The sequence below is a fragment of the Ascaphus truei genome, chromosome 17 (genome assembly GCF_040206685.1).
Source record: "Ascaphus truei isolate aAscTru1 chromosome 17, aAscTru1.hap1, whole genome shotgun sequence".
Taxonomy (NCBI): domain Eukaryota; kingdom Metazoa; phylum Chordata; class Amphibia; order Anura; family Ascaphidae; genus Ascaphus; species Ascaphus truei.
Genome location: NC_134499.1, coordinates 27,122,335 through 27,136,908, shown reverse-complemented (window position 1 = coordinate 27,136,908; position 14,574 = coordinate 27,122,335). Strand labels below are relative to the sequence as shown.

Here is a 14,574-nt window from a genome sequence, read left to right as displayed (position 1 = left end):
AGGACGGGAGTTGGCCCCTCCTGTCCTAGACCTGGTGAGATAAGCTCAAATCAAACAGCAGCAGTGGGAGTCCTAAACCTTGGAACGATGTTGTGTTAAAGCCACCACACGGAGCATTAAAACAACCCGCACATTGGTCAAAACGGTCATAAACTGCGGACATTGTCCAGACCAGGGGAGCGCAAACCTTTTTGAGCGGCGCCCCCCTGCCTGCTCCCCCTCACTCTCGCTTTCCCCCCCCCGTCACTTGTGTGCGGCGTCAAATTATGTTTCTATGGAGATGGCCATGTGACGTCACCCTGCATGACACCGCAGCAACATTTGACGCGTCACTGCGTCTGAATCAAGGTAAGTTTTATTGTTGCAGAGGCCTCATGCGATCCCCCCAGCATGTCATTTAAATGCCTCGGGGAAGAGCGCGGGGCCTCTCCAAGCGCCCCCGCTTCCCCCCCCCCAAGCCCCCCCTCTTTGCGCACCGCTGGTCCAGATTATGACATCACAAATTGCTGTGAGGTTGTGGGTCAGAATATTACAGTGCGGCTTCAGGACCATATTTACTAAGCAGTCTTCTGTCATAAGAAACCTAACAGCCCATGATGCTGTAAGAACCCTTCAACACCCATACACCCCCCACCCCAAAAGGAAACTATTATTACATTCCAATGCAATGTACCACGTTTATGGTTAGTGTACCAGCCTGCCGATTTCTTGCATCAATTAATGGCTCTTGCTAAATCCAACTCCTATTTCCAAGAACTCCTATTTTTAGTCTAACGTCACAATATGAAGCTCTGGCAGAAGATTGAAGTCGGCCCTTTTCCAGTAATGAGGACAGGCTACACTTATGTAATGCAGAGCTATACAAAAAAAAGACATTTAAATTCAAGGGAACATATACAGTACTGTACGCAGAAGAAGCCGGTGGTCCATCTTGGATGTTTGTGGCTGCACGCACCTAAACTGAACACTGCCGGGCAGTGCCGGACATACCCATGAACTAACCAAGCCACAGCTTGGGGCTTCACAATGTGAGGGACCGCAAAAATAGACACAAAATAAATGCATTTCACGTTTTAAAATTGAATGATAAATAAAGACGATGTGGGAAAAAGAAGATTCCCTATAAATATGGCCATTTGCGTTCAAATATGGCCCTAAGCCTCATGTGCATCGAAAGTGACAATCATCGTATCTTATTATTTGAAGACGTCACTCCCAACATCACGCCAGAAAATGTTTTATTATTAAACTTTGTGTGTGATGGGCAAACAGTGTTCGTTTTAGCTTTGCACCGTCATCTTTGTATAGAACAACGCTAGTGTAATGCTTTCATTCATGTCAGTTTCAGGTTTATTCTTTCAATGGTCTCTTCAGTCAGAATAATCTATTTCTTCAATTTCACGTAGCTTAGGGTTCAACGTATGAAGATGGGAGCGGAAGACGAATAGTTTGGGATATTGTGGGAGGGTAACCTAAAGCCGGGGTGCTCAACTCCAGTTCTCCAGACCCCTCAACAGTTTTCTGGATATCTCCGCTTCAGCACAGGTGGCTTTTTATATGTATCCTACTATTAATATCACAAGGCTTAAGCGCATATCTCTTGGTTTTCTATCAGGAGAATGCTTTGTTACACAGACTTTACCTCCATCAATAAAAATGTATTAAAAGCATGTTTGCCTAGTGTGTGGTTATAGGTAACAGATAAGATAGTGGGATATTACAATGAGGGCTGGGAACAGAAGGACAGGAAATTAACCAAACATTTTGCCAAAGGGATTTTAATGAAGGATATTACTAATCTGCCTCCCAAGAGAAAGGGTCTTCCAAAAGAGATTTTAAGACCCCAAATTACTAAGTAATGGTTAACTATAAGGCATCTTGTGGTCCATTAAGGTCAGTGCTAGGCAACATGATATACTTCAAGGCAGCAAAAGGGCCGTACATAACATATATATATATATATATATATATATATATATATATATATATATATATATATACATATATATATATATAGTGCACAGGCAGATGGGATGTTACATCCGCAGACAAGAACTTCTCCCCGCTGGTGAATCTGTTGCGCTCCTCTTCTTATACTGGGAACTAGTGATTAGCGAACTAGTGAGGAGTGGGCAGTACTGTATGTATCAGCGCAGGAGAGGAGCGGGCAGTACTGTATTTATCATCACAGGAGAGGAGCGGGCAGTACTGTATGTATCAGCGCAGGAGAGGAGCGGGCAGTACTGTATTTATCAGCGCAGGAGAGGAGCGGGCAGTACTGTATGTATCAGCGCAGGAGAGGAGCGGGCAGTACTGTATTTATCAGCATAGGAGAGGAGCGGGCAGTACTGTATCTATCAGCACAGGAGAGGAGCGGGCAGTACTGTATTTATCAGCACAGGAGAGGAGCGGGCAGTACTGTATGTATCAGCGCAGGAGAGGAGCGGGCAGTACTGTATCTATCAGCACAGGAGAGGAGCGGGCAGTACTGTATCTATCAGCACAGGAGAGGAGCGGGCAGTACTGTATGTATCAGCGCAGGAGAGGAGCGGGCAGTACTGTATGTATCAGCACAGGAGAGGAGCGGGCAGTACTGTATGTATCAGCACAGGAGAGGAGCGGGCAGTACTGTATGTATCAGCGCAGGAGAGGAGCGGGCAGTACTGTAATTATCAGCACAGGAGGGGAGCGGGCAGTACTGTATGTATCAGCACAGGAGAGGAGCCGGCAGTACTGTATGTATCAGCGCAGAAGAGGAGCAGGCAGTACTGTATTTATCAGCACAGGAGGGGAGCGGGCAGTACTGTATGTATCAGCACAGGAGAGGAGCCGGCAGTACTGTATTTATCAGCGCAGGAGAGGAGTGGGCAGTACTGTATGTATCAGCACAGGAGAGGAGCGGCAGTACTGTATGTATCAGCGCAGGAGAGGGGCGGGCAGTACTGTATTTATCAGCGCAGGAGAGGAGCGGGCAGTACTGTATTTATCAGTGCAGGAGAGGAGCGGGCAGTACAGAATTTATCAGCACAGGAAAGGAGCGGGCAGTACTGTATGTATCAGCGCAGGAGAGGAGTGGCAGTACTGTATTTATCAGTGCAGGAGAGGAGCGGGCAGTACTGTATTTATCAGCACAGGAGAGGAGCGGGCAGTACTGTATTTATCAGCACAGGAGAGGAGCGGGCAGTACAGAATTTATCAGCACAGGAGAGGAGCGGGCAGTACTGTATTTATCAGCACAGGAGAGGAGCGGGCAGTACAGTATTTATCAGCGCAGGAGAGGAGCGGGCAGTACAGTATTTATCAGCGCAGGAGAGGAGCGGGCAGTACTGTATTTATCAGCACAGGAGAGGAGCGGGCGGTACTGTATTTATCAGCGCAGGAGAGGAGCGGGCAGTACCGTATGTATCAGCGCAGGAGAGGAGCGGGCAGTACTGTATTTATCAGCACAGGAGAGGAGCGGGCAGTACTGTATCTATCAGCACAGGAGAGGAGCGGGCAGTACTGTATGTATCAGCGCAGGAGAGGAGCGGGCAGTACTGTATGTATCAGCACAGGAGAGGAGCGGGCAGTACTGTATGTATCAGCACAGGAGAGGAGCGGGCAGTACTGTATGTATCAGCGCAGGAGAGGAGCGGGCAGTACTGTAATTATCAGCACAGGAGGGGAGCGGGCAGTACTGTATGTATCAGCACAGGAGAGGAGCCGACAGTACTGTATGTATCAGCACAGAAGAGGAGCAGGCAGTACTGTATTTATCAGCACAGGAGGGGAGCGGGCAGTACTGTATGTATCAGCACAGGAGAGGAGCCGGCAGTACTGTATTTATCAGCGCAGGAGAGGAGTGGGCAGTACTGTATGTATCAGCACAGGAGAGGAGCGGCAGTACTGTATGTATCAGCGCAGGAGAGGGGCGGGCAGTACTGTATTTATCAGCGCAGGAGAGGAGCGGGCAGTACTGTATTTATCAGTGCAGGAGAGGAGCGGGCAGTACAGAATTTATCAGCACAGGAGAGGAGCGGGCAGTACTGTATGTATCAGCGCAGGAGAGGAGCGGCAGTACTGTATTTATCAGTGCAGGAGAGGAGCGGGCAGTACAGAATTTATCAGCACAGGAGAGGAGCGGCAGTACTGTATTTATCAGCACAGGAGAGGAGCGGGCAGTACTGTATGTATCAGCGCAGGAGAGGAGCGGCAGTACTGTATTTATCAGCACAGGAGAGGAGCGGGCAGTACTGTATTTATCAGCACAGGAGAGGAGCGGGCAGTACAGAATTTATCAGCACAGGAGAGGAGCGGGCAGTACTGTATTTATCAGCACAGGAGAGGAGCGGGCAGTACAGTATTTATCAGCGCAGGAGAGAAGCGGGCAGTACAGTATTTATCAGCGCAGGAGAGGAGCGGGCAGTACTGTATTTATCAGCACAGGAGAGGAGCGGGCGGTACTGTATTTATCAGCACAGGAGAGGAGCGGGCAGTACTGTACTGTATCAGTGCAGGAGAGGAGCGGGCAGTACTGTATGTATCAGCACAGGAGAGGAGCGGGCAGTACAGAATTTATCAGCACAGGAGAGGAGCGGGCAGTACTGTATTTATCAGCGCAGGAGAGGAGCGGGCAGTACTGTATTTATCAGCACAGGAGAGGAGCAGGCAGTACAGTATTTATCAGCACAGGAGAGGAGCAGGCAGTACTGTATGTATCAGCACATGAGAGGAGCGGGCAGTACTGTATGTATCAGCACAGGGGAGGAGCGGGCAGTACAGAATTTATCAGCACAGGAGAGGAGCGGGCAGTACTGTATGTATCAGTGCAGGGGAGGAGCGGGCAGTACTGTATTTATCAGCGCAGGAGAGGAGCGGGCAGTACTGTATTTATCAGTGCAGGAGAAGAGCAGGCAGTACTGTATGTATCAGCACAGGAGAGGAGCGGGCAGTACTGTATTTATCAGCACAGGAGAGGAGCGGGCAGTACTGTATTTATCAGCACAGGAGAGGAGCGGGCAGTACTGTATTTATCAGCACAGGAGAGGAGCGGGCAGTACTGTATCTATCAGCACAGGAGAGGAGCGGGCAGTACTGTATGTATCAGCGCAGGAGAGGAGCGGGCAGTACTGTATGTATCAGCACAGGAGAGGAGCGGGCAGTACTGTATGTATCAGCACAAGAGAGGAGCGGGCAGTACTGTATGCATCAGCGCAGGAGAGGAGCGGGCAGTACTGTATTTATCAGCACAGGAGGGGAGCGGGCAGTACTGTATGTATCAGCACAGGAGAGGAGCCGGCAGTACTGTATATATCAGCGCAGGAGGGGAGCGGGCAGTACTGTATGTATCAGCGCAGGAGAGGAGCGGGCAGTACTGTATTTATCAGTGCAGGAAAGAAGCGGGCAGTACTGTATGTATCAACGCAGGAGAGGAGCGGGCAGTACTGTATGTATCAGCGCAGGAGAGGAGCGGGCAGTACTGTATTTATCAGCACAGGAGGGGAGCGGGCAGTACTGTATATATCAGCGCAGGAGGGCAGCGGGCAGTACTGTATTTATCAGCGCAGGAGAGGAGCGGGCAGTACTGTATGTATCAGCGCAGGAGAGGAGCGGGCAGTACTGTATTTATCAGTGCAGGAGAGAAGCGGGCAGTACAGAATTTATCAGCACAGGAGAGGAGCGGGCAGTACAGTATTTATCAGCACAGGAGAGGAGCGGGCAGTACAGTATTTATCAGCACAGGAGAGGAGCGGGCAGTACTGTATTTATCAGCGCAGGAGAGGAGTGGGCAGTACTGTATGTATCAGCACAGGAGAGGAGCGAGCAGTACAGAATTTATCAGCACAGGAGAGGAGCGGGCAGTACTGTTTTTATCAGCACAGGAGAGGAGCGGGCAGTACTGTATTTATCAGCACAGGAGAGGAGCGGGCAGTACTGTATTTATCAGCACAGGAGAGGAGCGGGCAGTACTGTATTTATCAGCACAGGAAAGGAGCAGGCAGTACAGTATTTATCAGCACAGGAGAGGAGCAGGCAGTACTGTATGTATCAGCACAGGAGAGGAGCGGTCAGTACTGTATGTATCAGCACAGGAGAGGAGCGGGCAGTACAGAATTTATCAGCACAGGAGAGGAGCGGGCAGTACTGTATGTATCAGCACAGGGGAGGAGCGGGCAGTACTATATTTATCAGCGCAGGAGAGGAGCGGGCAGTACTGTATTTATCAGCGCAGGAGAAGAGCAGGCAGTACTGTATGTATCAGCACAGGAGAGGAGCGGGCAGTACTGTATGTATCAGCACAGGAGAGGAGCGGGCAGTACAGAATTTATCAGCGCAGGAGAGGAGCGGGCAGTACTGTATTTATCAGTGCAGGAGAGGAATGGGCAGTACAGTATTTATCAGCGCAGGAGAGGAGCGGGCAGTACTGTATTTATCAGTGCAGGGGAGGAGCGGGCAGTACTGTATTTATCAGCGCAGGAGAGGAGCGGGTAGTACTGTATTTATCAGCACAGGAGAGGAGCGGGCAGTACTGTATGTATCAACGCAGGAGAGGAGCGGGCAGTACTGTATTTATCAGCACAGGAGAGGAGCGGGCAGTACTGTATTTATCAGCGCAGGAGAGTAGCGGGCAGTACTGTATGTATCAGCGCAGGAGAGTAGCGGGCAGTACTGTATGTATCAGTGCAGGAGAGGAGCAGGCAGTACTGTATTTATCAGCACAGGAGAGGAGCGGGCAGTACTGTATTTATCAGCACAGGAGAGGAGCGGGCAGTACTGTATTTATCAGTGTAGGAGAGGAGCAGGCAGTACTGTATGTATCAGCGCAGGAGAGGAGCAGGCAGTACTGTATTTATCAGCGCAGGAGAGGAGCGGGCAGTACTGTATGTATCAGTGCAGGAGAGGAGCGGGCAGTACTGTATGTATCAGCACAGGAGAGGAGCGGGCAGTACTGTATTTATCAGCACAGGAGAGGAGCGGGCAGTACTGTATTTATCAGCACAGGAGAGGATCGGGCAGTACTGTATTTATCAGTGTAGGAGAGGAGCAGGCCGTACTGTATGTATCAGCGCAGGAGAGGAGCGGGCAGTACTGTATGTATCAGCACAGGAGAGGAGCGGGCAGGTCTGTATCTATCAGCACAGGAGAGGAGCGGGCAGTACTGTATGTATCAGCACAGGAGAGGAGCGGGCAGTACTGTATGTATCAGCGCAAGAGAGGAGCGGGCAGTACTGTATGTATCAGCGCAGGAGAGGAGCGGGCAGTACAGAATTTTTCAGCACAGGAGAGGAGCGGGCAGTACTGTATGTATCAGCACAGGAGAGGAGCGGGCAGTACTGTATTTATCAGCAATCAGGAAAACGCTTTGTTACACAGACTTTACCTCCATCAATAAAATGTATTAAAAGCATGTTTGCCTAGTGTGTGGTTATAGGTAATAGATAAGACAATGGGATATTACAATGAGGGCTGGGAACAGAAGGACAGGAGAATGGCGGGCAGTACAGTATTTATCAGTGCAGGGGAGGAGCGAGCAGTACTGTATGTATCAGCGCAGGAGAGGAGCGGGCAGTACTGTATTTATCAGCGCAGGAGAGGAGCAGGCAGTACTGTATGTATCAGCGCAGGAGAGGAGCGGGCTGTACTGTATGTATCAGCACAGGAGAGGAGCGGGCAGTACAGTATTTATCAGTGCAGGGGAGGAGCGGGCAGTACTGTATGTATCAGCGCAGGAGAGGAGCAGGCAGTACAGTATTTATCAGTGCAGGGGAGGAGCGGTTATTAAGCAATTGAGGGATCTAGAAAAACTGATATTTAGTCAAGAGCTTTCATTTGAGATTCTTGTGGGGTTAAGTATTAAGATACATTTTTTTTTTCTAAGTCAATAAAATCCACCTGTTCTGCGATCATGTGATAGATCTCCATCCAATGTAAGAAACTTGAATCTGGTGCAAGTGAAATAAATGATTTTCTTTTTTTTTAAATGCACTCTTTAGGAAGCTTGATAAACTGTAACATTCATCAGCATACAGTATGTAATATGCGCAGACTGTGTGTATGAATGTATGATGCTACTTCCATAGCGACACTGTTTCCACAGCGCTTCACAAAATTAAAATACAAGGTAAATAAAGTACAAACAATGGTGATAAGAGCGACAGGTAAATAGTTACGGTGACGGCGACTAAATGGAAATGCACACACATCAGTGCCACATGGTAAATATGTGCTACTCTCTGTAGGGTGATGGGTGCTTAATTTCTTCACCCACGCAGCCATTAATGTATCTAGAAAATAACCAGTGAGAAACATCTTAAACCATCCGCATTCCAAAACAGATATGATTGAAATGCTGTTGTTTGCTTTATTTAACTCTTGACCTGCTGAAGGGTGCCACGGTGTGAAGTTAAATACCTAGTCAGCACCGCAGCCACCAGCAACCAGTAACCGATTTATGACAAGGAAATAGAATTGTACCCTATGCGCTCACTATAATAAACTCGTAGTGATGTTAGTATTCGTATTAAAACAGAAAACATTAAGTTGTAAGAACCAAAATATAAAAGGCAGCTTCAATATATATATATATACTAGCTGATATAGTCAGCCAATGGGAGAGCTTGACAGCCAATGACAGCCAATGAGAGTGAGCACAAACCCACACACAAACAATTTTATATATATATATATATTATATATATATATATATATATATATATATATATATATATTATATATATATAAGCAACCTGCTTAGCTTGTGCAGTGTTCTTTGCCGCTTAATTACTGACGTGTGTGTATACTGAGAAGGATTAATCATACGTATATCAATCACATCCACATTCCTGTAACCCCTTCACTGCCAGATCAGCTGGAGACATATTACGTTGTTGTGATGACTTTAGGCACCAAACCTATGTTGTTTGCCCAAAATGTCCTGCATTTGTATTAGTTTAGAACTCATTCAAAGGTCACTGGGCTGGGCAGGCTGATTTTGCAGTGGTCAGCTGGTTCTCAGTGCAGCTGCATGCTGGACTTTGAATCCTACCACAGACATGTGGTTATTGCACACTAGACTGGAGAGAGAGTGTATGAGCTGCACAAAAAGAATCCCCAGGGGGCAAAACAACAACAAAAATCCCTGCATTGATTAAATTCATCTCCATAGAGGTGAGCTACCCTGTTAATTGGATACAACCCCCCCCCCCCCCCTAAACATTTTGACATCACATACTAAGAATAAAATGGTCTGAAGAAGTGATGTCAGCACTGGACAAGTTGGACAAGTAAATAACAAGTAAAGTTGTCTCATCTCCCTGTCCCACCAAAATGAGATTGTAAACTCTACGGGGCAGGAACTTATTGTGTCTGCAAAATCCTAAGTGCAGCGCTGGGTATACTGTCAGTGCTATACAATATACATATATATATATTATTATTATTAAAAGGATTTTTAACAACAACTCATGTTCCTTCTTCTGATATAAAAGTGTGATTAACCCCAGGAAATGCCTGAGGTACTATCTTAGAGTACAAAATGCTTATCTGCTCAGTTTTGCAAGTGAAACCTGCTTAGACATTTCCCTGTGTAGCCATCTTTTTATATCCCACTACATTTGATCCCCATAAACAAACTCCCAAAGTAGTCTCCCCCATGTTCACCATGTCACATAACGGACGCAGGCCCCATTCTCTCCCATCTTGACTATTGTAACCTCCTGCTGTCCGGCCTTCCTGCCTCTCACCTGTCTCCCCTACAATCTATCCTAAATACTGCTGCCAGAATCACTTTACTCTCTCGTAAGGCTGAGTCCCCGCTGGCGCTGAGCGCGCTCATGCTTAGAGCATGAGCGCCGGGTGTCCTGCAACTTGCGGGCACGCGCACGCGGGGGAGGAGGGGGGGCGCATTGCGGGCTATCGACCGAGCGGGAAAGTTTAAAAAATGTGTTTACTAAAGCGCCGAGCATGTAACCGCGCCAAGCTCAGCGAGCTCAGCGCCAGCGGGGACTCAGCCTAACTCTGTCTCAGCATCTCTCCTGCTGAAATCCCTCTCCTGGCTTCCTATCTAATCCCGTATCACACACTCAATTCTCCTCCTCACTTTTAAAGCTTTACACTCTGCTGCCCCTCTTTACATCTCAGCCCTAATTTCTCGCTATGCACCATCCCGACTCTTGCGTTCTGCTCGAGGATGTCTTTTCTCTACCCCCTTTGTATCTAAAGCCCTCTCCCCCCTTAAACCTCTCTCACTGACTGCCCCGCACCTCTGGAATGTCCTTCCCCTCAGTACCCGACTAGCACCCTCCCTATCCACCTTTAAGAAGTATCTCAAACACACCTGCTTAACGAAGCTCCGTGGCTGATACTATACACAATACATCGACCTTGGCCCCTTGCAGACACACTTACCAGAACACCTTCCTACTGTCTCTGTACATTCTTCCTACTTACCAATTAGATTGTGAGCTCTTCGCTTATTACCATTATGTGTTATTTGTACTATTTGTTATTTATATTACTATGTCACGTATATTACTGCTGTGAAGAGCTATCTACATTAATGGTGCTATATAAATAAAGATATAAATACATAACGTCACATACCCCAGTACAACTGACATGGCTCCTGTCCTTGAGTTTTTCCAGGGTGCAAATTCCACTTTGGAGGAGAAGAGCCAACAGGGGTGTTATGAAACCCCAATATGTCATTACTGCAGGTGGCTGTCACCCTTCCAGGAGACAAGGTATCTATGCAGTTAGTAATTGAATACTGTAAATTCACCTTTTGGTTGCTGTTGTGTTTATCACAAGTCCTTGGGCTGGTTGGTCTTTGGAGGGGGGGGGGGAGAGCAAGAGATGAAGGTTGGTACCAAAAGGTGGCAGGGAGGGAGAGAAATAGATAAGGGGGAGTGAGAAGGGAAGATATTTTGGAGATACAGGGGAGGGGAGAAGGATAGGAAAAGAGAATAGAAAGAAATAGGGGGGGGGGGGACCCTCAAGTGAGAGAAGATAAGGGGACCTTGGCAGAGAGGGGAGAGGAAGAAAGGGGAGAGAGAGAGGAGCCGTGAAGATATAAACAGAATGAAGAGAGCTAGAGTGGGACAGGAAAGTATAGTCAGTATATACAGAGGAGGGGGGTCTACAGGAGAGGGGGGAGAGGGAGATAGGAGAGGGTGGTACAGAGGAGATGGAGAAACAGAGGGGGACAGGGGGTACAGAGGAGGGGGGGTCACAGAGAGGGGAGAGATACGGCTGACACTATGTAACAAGCTGTGGGTCAGTAATACTCCGGCTGTGCTGGGTGAGGAGCTCCGGGTCCCAGCTGTGGGGCTCTCAGTGTCTCCTCTGTCCCTGTGTCCGGGCTCCTGTCCTCTGCCCCCACCCTGAGTCCCGCGGCGCCGGGTGACATTGCGAGGTGACAGTCACACCAGCAGCTGCTGTGTTTGTCACACTGCCTGTGCTGAAGTTTAATCCTGAGCCTGTGCGAGCCGCTCCTCCCAGAGCCTAGCATGGAAACACCTCCTCCTGTGTGTGTGTATAGGGAGAGAGAGTCCAGACTGGGGCAGGGCAGTCATACACCATGTAATACAGCCCATGCATTGGAAAATACACAAGCAAGGGGCAGAAGGGCAGACACTCCCAAATTTTAAATCATGATGTTTAATAGATCTCTAAGGGGGGGAGGGGGGTGTTTATACAAACACACTTTATATAAATTATGGTGGCTGAAAAAGGTGACAGAAAACCTCCACCCTATAGCATATAGCAAATAAAAAGATCACGTGTGAGCACATTCACATGTCTTAGACATGTCTGCAACCCTGCCTTTCCCCATTATCACCTAGCATACAGTGCTTCGACTGCAGCAAGGGATTCTGGGAAATGACATGCAAATGAGCACACTATGGCACCTTTTGCCTGAAATCCATTTTTGCATGGAACCCTTATAAGCCAATGCTCGCTGTTCACACACCTTTTAAGAACAGCACGGGATGCAAAGCCAGAGAATCCACTCACAGACAGCTTTTTCAACCGTTTGGGGCTCATTAGTGTGAGGCTGGCTGTACTGGATTTGCAATTTTCAAGGCTGGGTAGGTTTACCATATATATATATATATATACACACACACACACACACACACACACACACACACACACACACACACACACACACACACACACAAACACACACACACACACACACACACACAGACACATACATACATATATACCCCCCCCGCCCTCCTTGGAGACCTACACCTACTGTATAACTAAATACTGCATGTTTTCCATCATGTTGTATGTGACCCTAATTTGCTAGAGGTTCTTGTCCAGCTCACGTGTCCCGCTCCAGGTACCCTACACTAGTCAATACACATACATCATTTCATGTGATCCTATGGTTTGCATAAGTCTCACTTCTCCCAATGCTTGTGTTTCAATTTGGGGCACCTATCCCAGTTCTGAATTAAATTTCCCCTCAATATCTTATTTACTACCTATTTTATGTGCTTCATATGTATGGCTGGCTCCGTATATAACTGCAGGAATACAGGTATGGATGGCTCCGTATATAAATGCAGGTATACAGGTATGGGTGGCTCCGTATATAAATGCAGGTATACAGGTATAGATGGCTCCGTATATAAATGCAGGTATACAGGTATGGCTGGCTCCGTATATATATGCGCGAATACAGGTATAGATGGCTCTGTATATAAATGCAGGTATACAGGTATGGATGGCTCCATATATAAATGCAGGTATTCAGGTATGGCTGGCTCCGTATATAAATGCAGGTGTACAGGTATGGATGGCTCCGTATATAAATGCAGGTATACAGGTATGGATGGCTCCGTATATAAATGCAGGTATACAGGTATGGATGGCTCCGTATATAAATGCAGGTATACAGGTATGGATGGCTCCGTATATAAATGCAGGTATACAGGTATGGATGGCTCCGTATATAAATGCAGGTATACAGGTATGGATGGCTCCATATATAACTGCAGGAATACAGGTATGGATGGCTCCGTATATAAATGCAGGTATACAGGTATGGCTGGCTCCGTATATAAATGCAGGTATACAGGTATGGATGGCTCCGTATATAAATGCAGGTATACAGGTATGGATGGCTCCGTATATAAATGCAGGTATACAGGTATGGATGGCTCCATATATAACTGCAGGAATACAGGTATGGATGGCTCCGTATATAAATGCAGGTATACAGGTATGGCTGGCTCCGTATATAAATGCAGGTATACAGGTATGGATGGCTCCGTATATAAATGCAGGTATACAGGTATGGCTGGCTCCGTATATAAATGCAGGTATACAGGTATGGATGGCTCCGTATATAAATGCAGGTATACAGGTATGGATGGCTCTGTATATAAATGCAGGTATACAGGTATGGATGGCTCCGTATATAAATGCAGGTGTACAGGTATGGATGGCTCCGTATATAAATGCAGGTATACAGGTATGGATGGCTCCGTATATAAATGCAGGTATACAGGTATGGATGGTTCCGTATATAAATGCAGGTGTACAGGTATGGATGGCTCCGTATATAAATGCAGGTATACAGGTATGGATGGCTCCGTATATAAATGCAGGTGTACAGGTATGGCTGGCTCCGTATATAAATGCAGGTGTACAGGTATGGATGGCTCCATATATAACTGCAGGAATACAGGTATGGATGGCTCCGTATATAAATGCAGGTATACAGGTATGGATGGCTCCGTATATAAATGCAGGTGTACAGGTATGGCTGGCTCCGTATATAAATGCAGGTGTACAGGTATGGATGGCTCCGTATATAAATGCAGGTATACAGGTATGGATGGCTCCGTATATAAATGCAGGTATACAGGTATGGATGGCTCCGTATATAAATGCAGGTGTACAGGTATGGCTGGCTCCGTATATAAATGCAGGTATACAGGTATGGATGGCTCCGTATATAAATGCAGGTATACAGGTATGGCTGGCTCTGTATATAAATGCAGGTATACAGGTATGGATGGCTCTGTATATAAATGCAGGTATACAGGTATGGATCGCTCTGTATATAAATGCAGGTATACAGGTATGGCTGGCTCCGTATATAAATGCAGGTATACAGGTATGGATGGCTCCGTATATAAATGCAGGTATACAGGTATGGATGGCTCCGTATATAAATGCAGGTATACAGGTATGGCTGGCTCCGTATATAAATGCAGGTATACAGGTATGGATGGCTCCGTATATAAATGCAGGTATACAGGTATGGATGGCTCCGTATATAAATGCAGGTATACAGGTATAGATGGCTCCGTATATAAATGCAGGTATACAGGTATGGCTGGCTCCGTATATAAATGCATGAATACAGGTATGGATGGCTCCGTATATAAATGCAGGTATACAGGTATGGATGGCTCCGTATATATAAATGCAGGTATAAAGGTATGGATGGCTCTGTATATAAATGCAGGTGTACAGGTATGGCTGGCTCCGTATATAAATGCAGGTATACAGGTATGGATGGCTCCGTATATAAATGCAGGTATACAGGTATGGATGGCTCCGTATATAAAT

At 47.1% G+C, this 14,574-nt stretch overlaps 1 protein-coding gene across 3 annotated transcripts in view; it reads right to left on the bottom strand.

Annotated features, from left to right (window-relative positions):
- IL17RC (interleukin 17 receptor C) overlaps positions 1–11,451 on the bottom strand; it is a 55,021-nt gene extending 43,570 nt beyond the window's left edge. Inside the window, exons 1-2 of one of the 3 annotated variants that reach the window (XM_075574403.1) lie at positions 11,265–11,451; positions 10,582–10,805 (exon numbers count right to left, since the gene is read on the bottom strand). In XM_075574403.1, the coding sequence (XP_075430518.1) occupies positions 10,582–10,686 (105 nt within the window). In that variant the 5' untranslated portion in view covers positions 10,687–10,805; positions 11,265–11,451. Of the gene's footprint in view, positions 1–10,581 lie in introns of all 3 variants that reach the window. The other 2 variants (XM_075574402.1, XM_075574404.1) reach the window with 2 other exon arrangements.
- Positions 11,452–14,574: the final 3,123 nt, after the last annotated feature.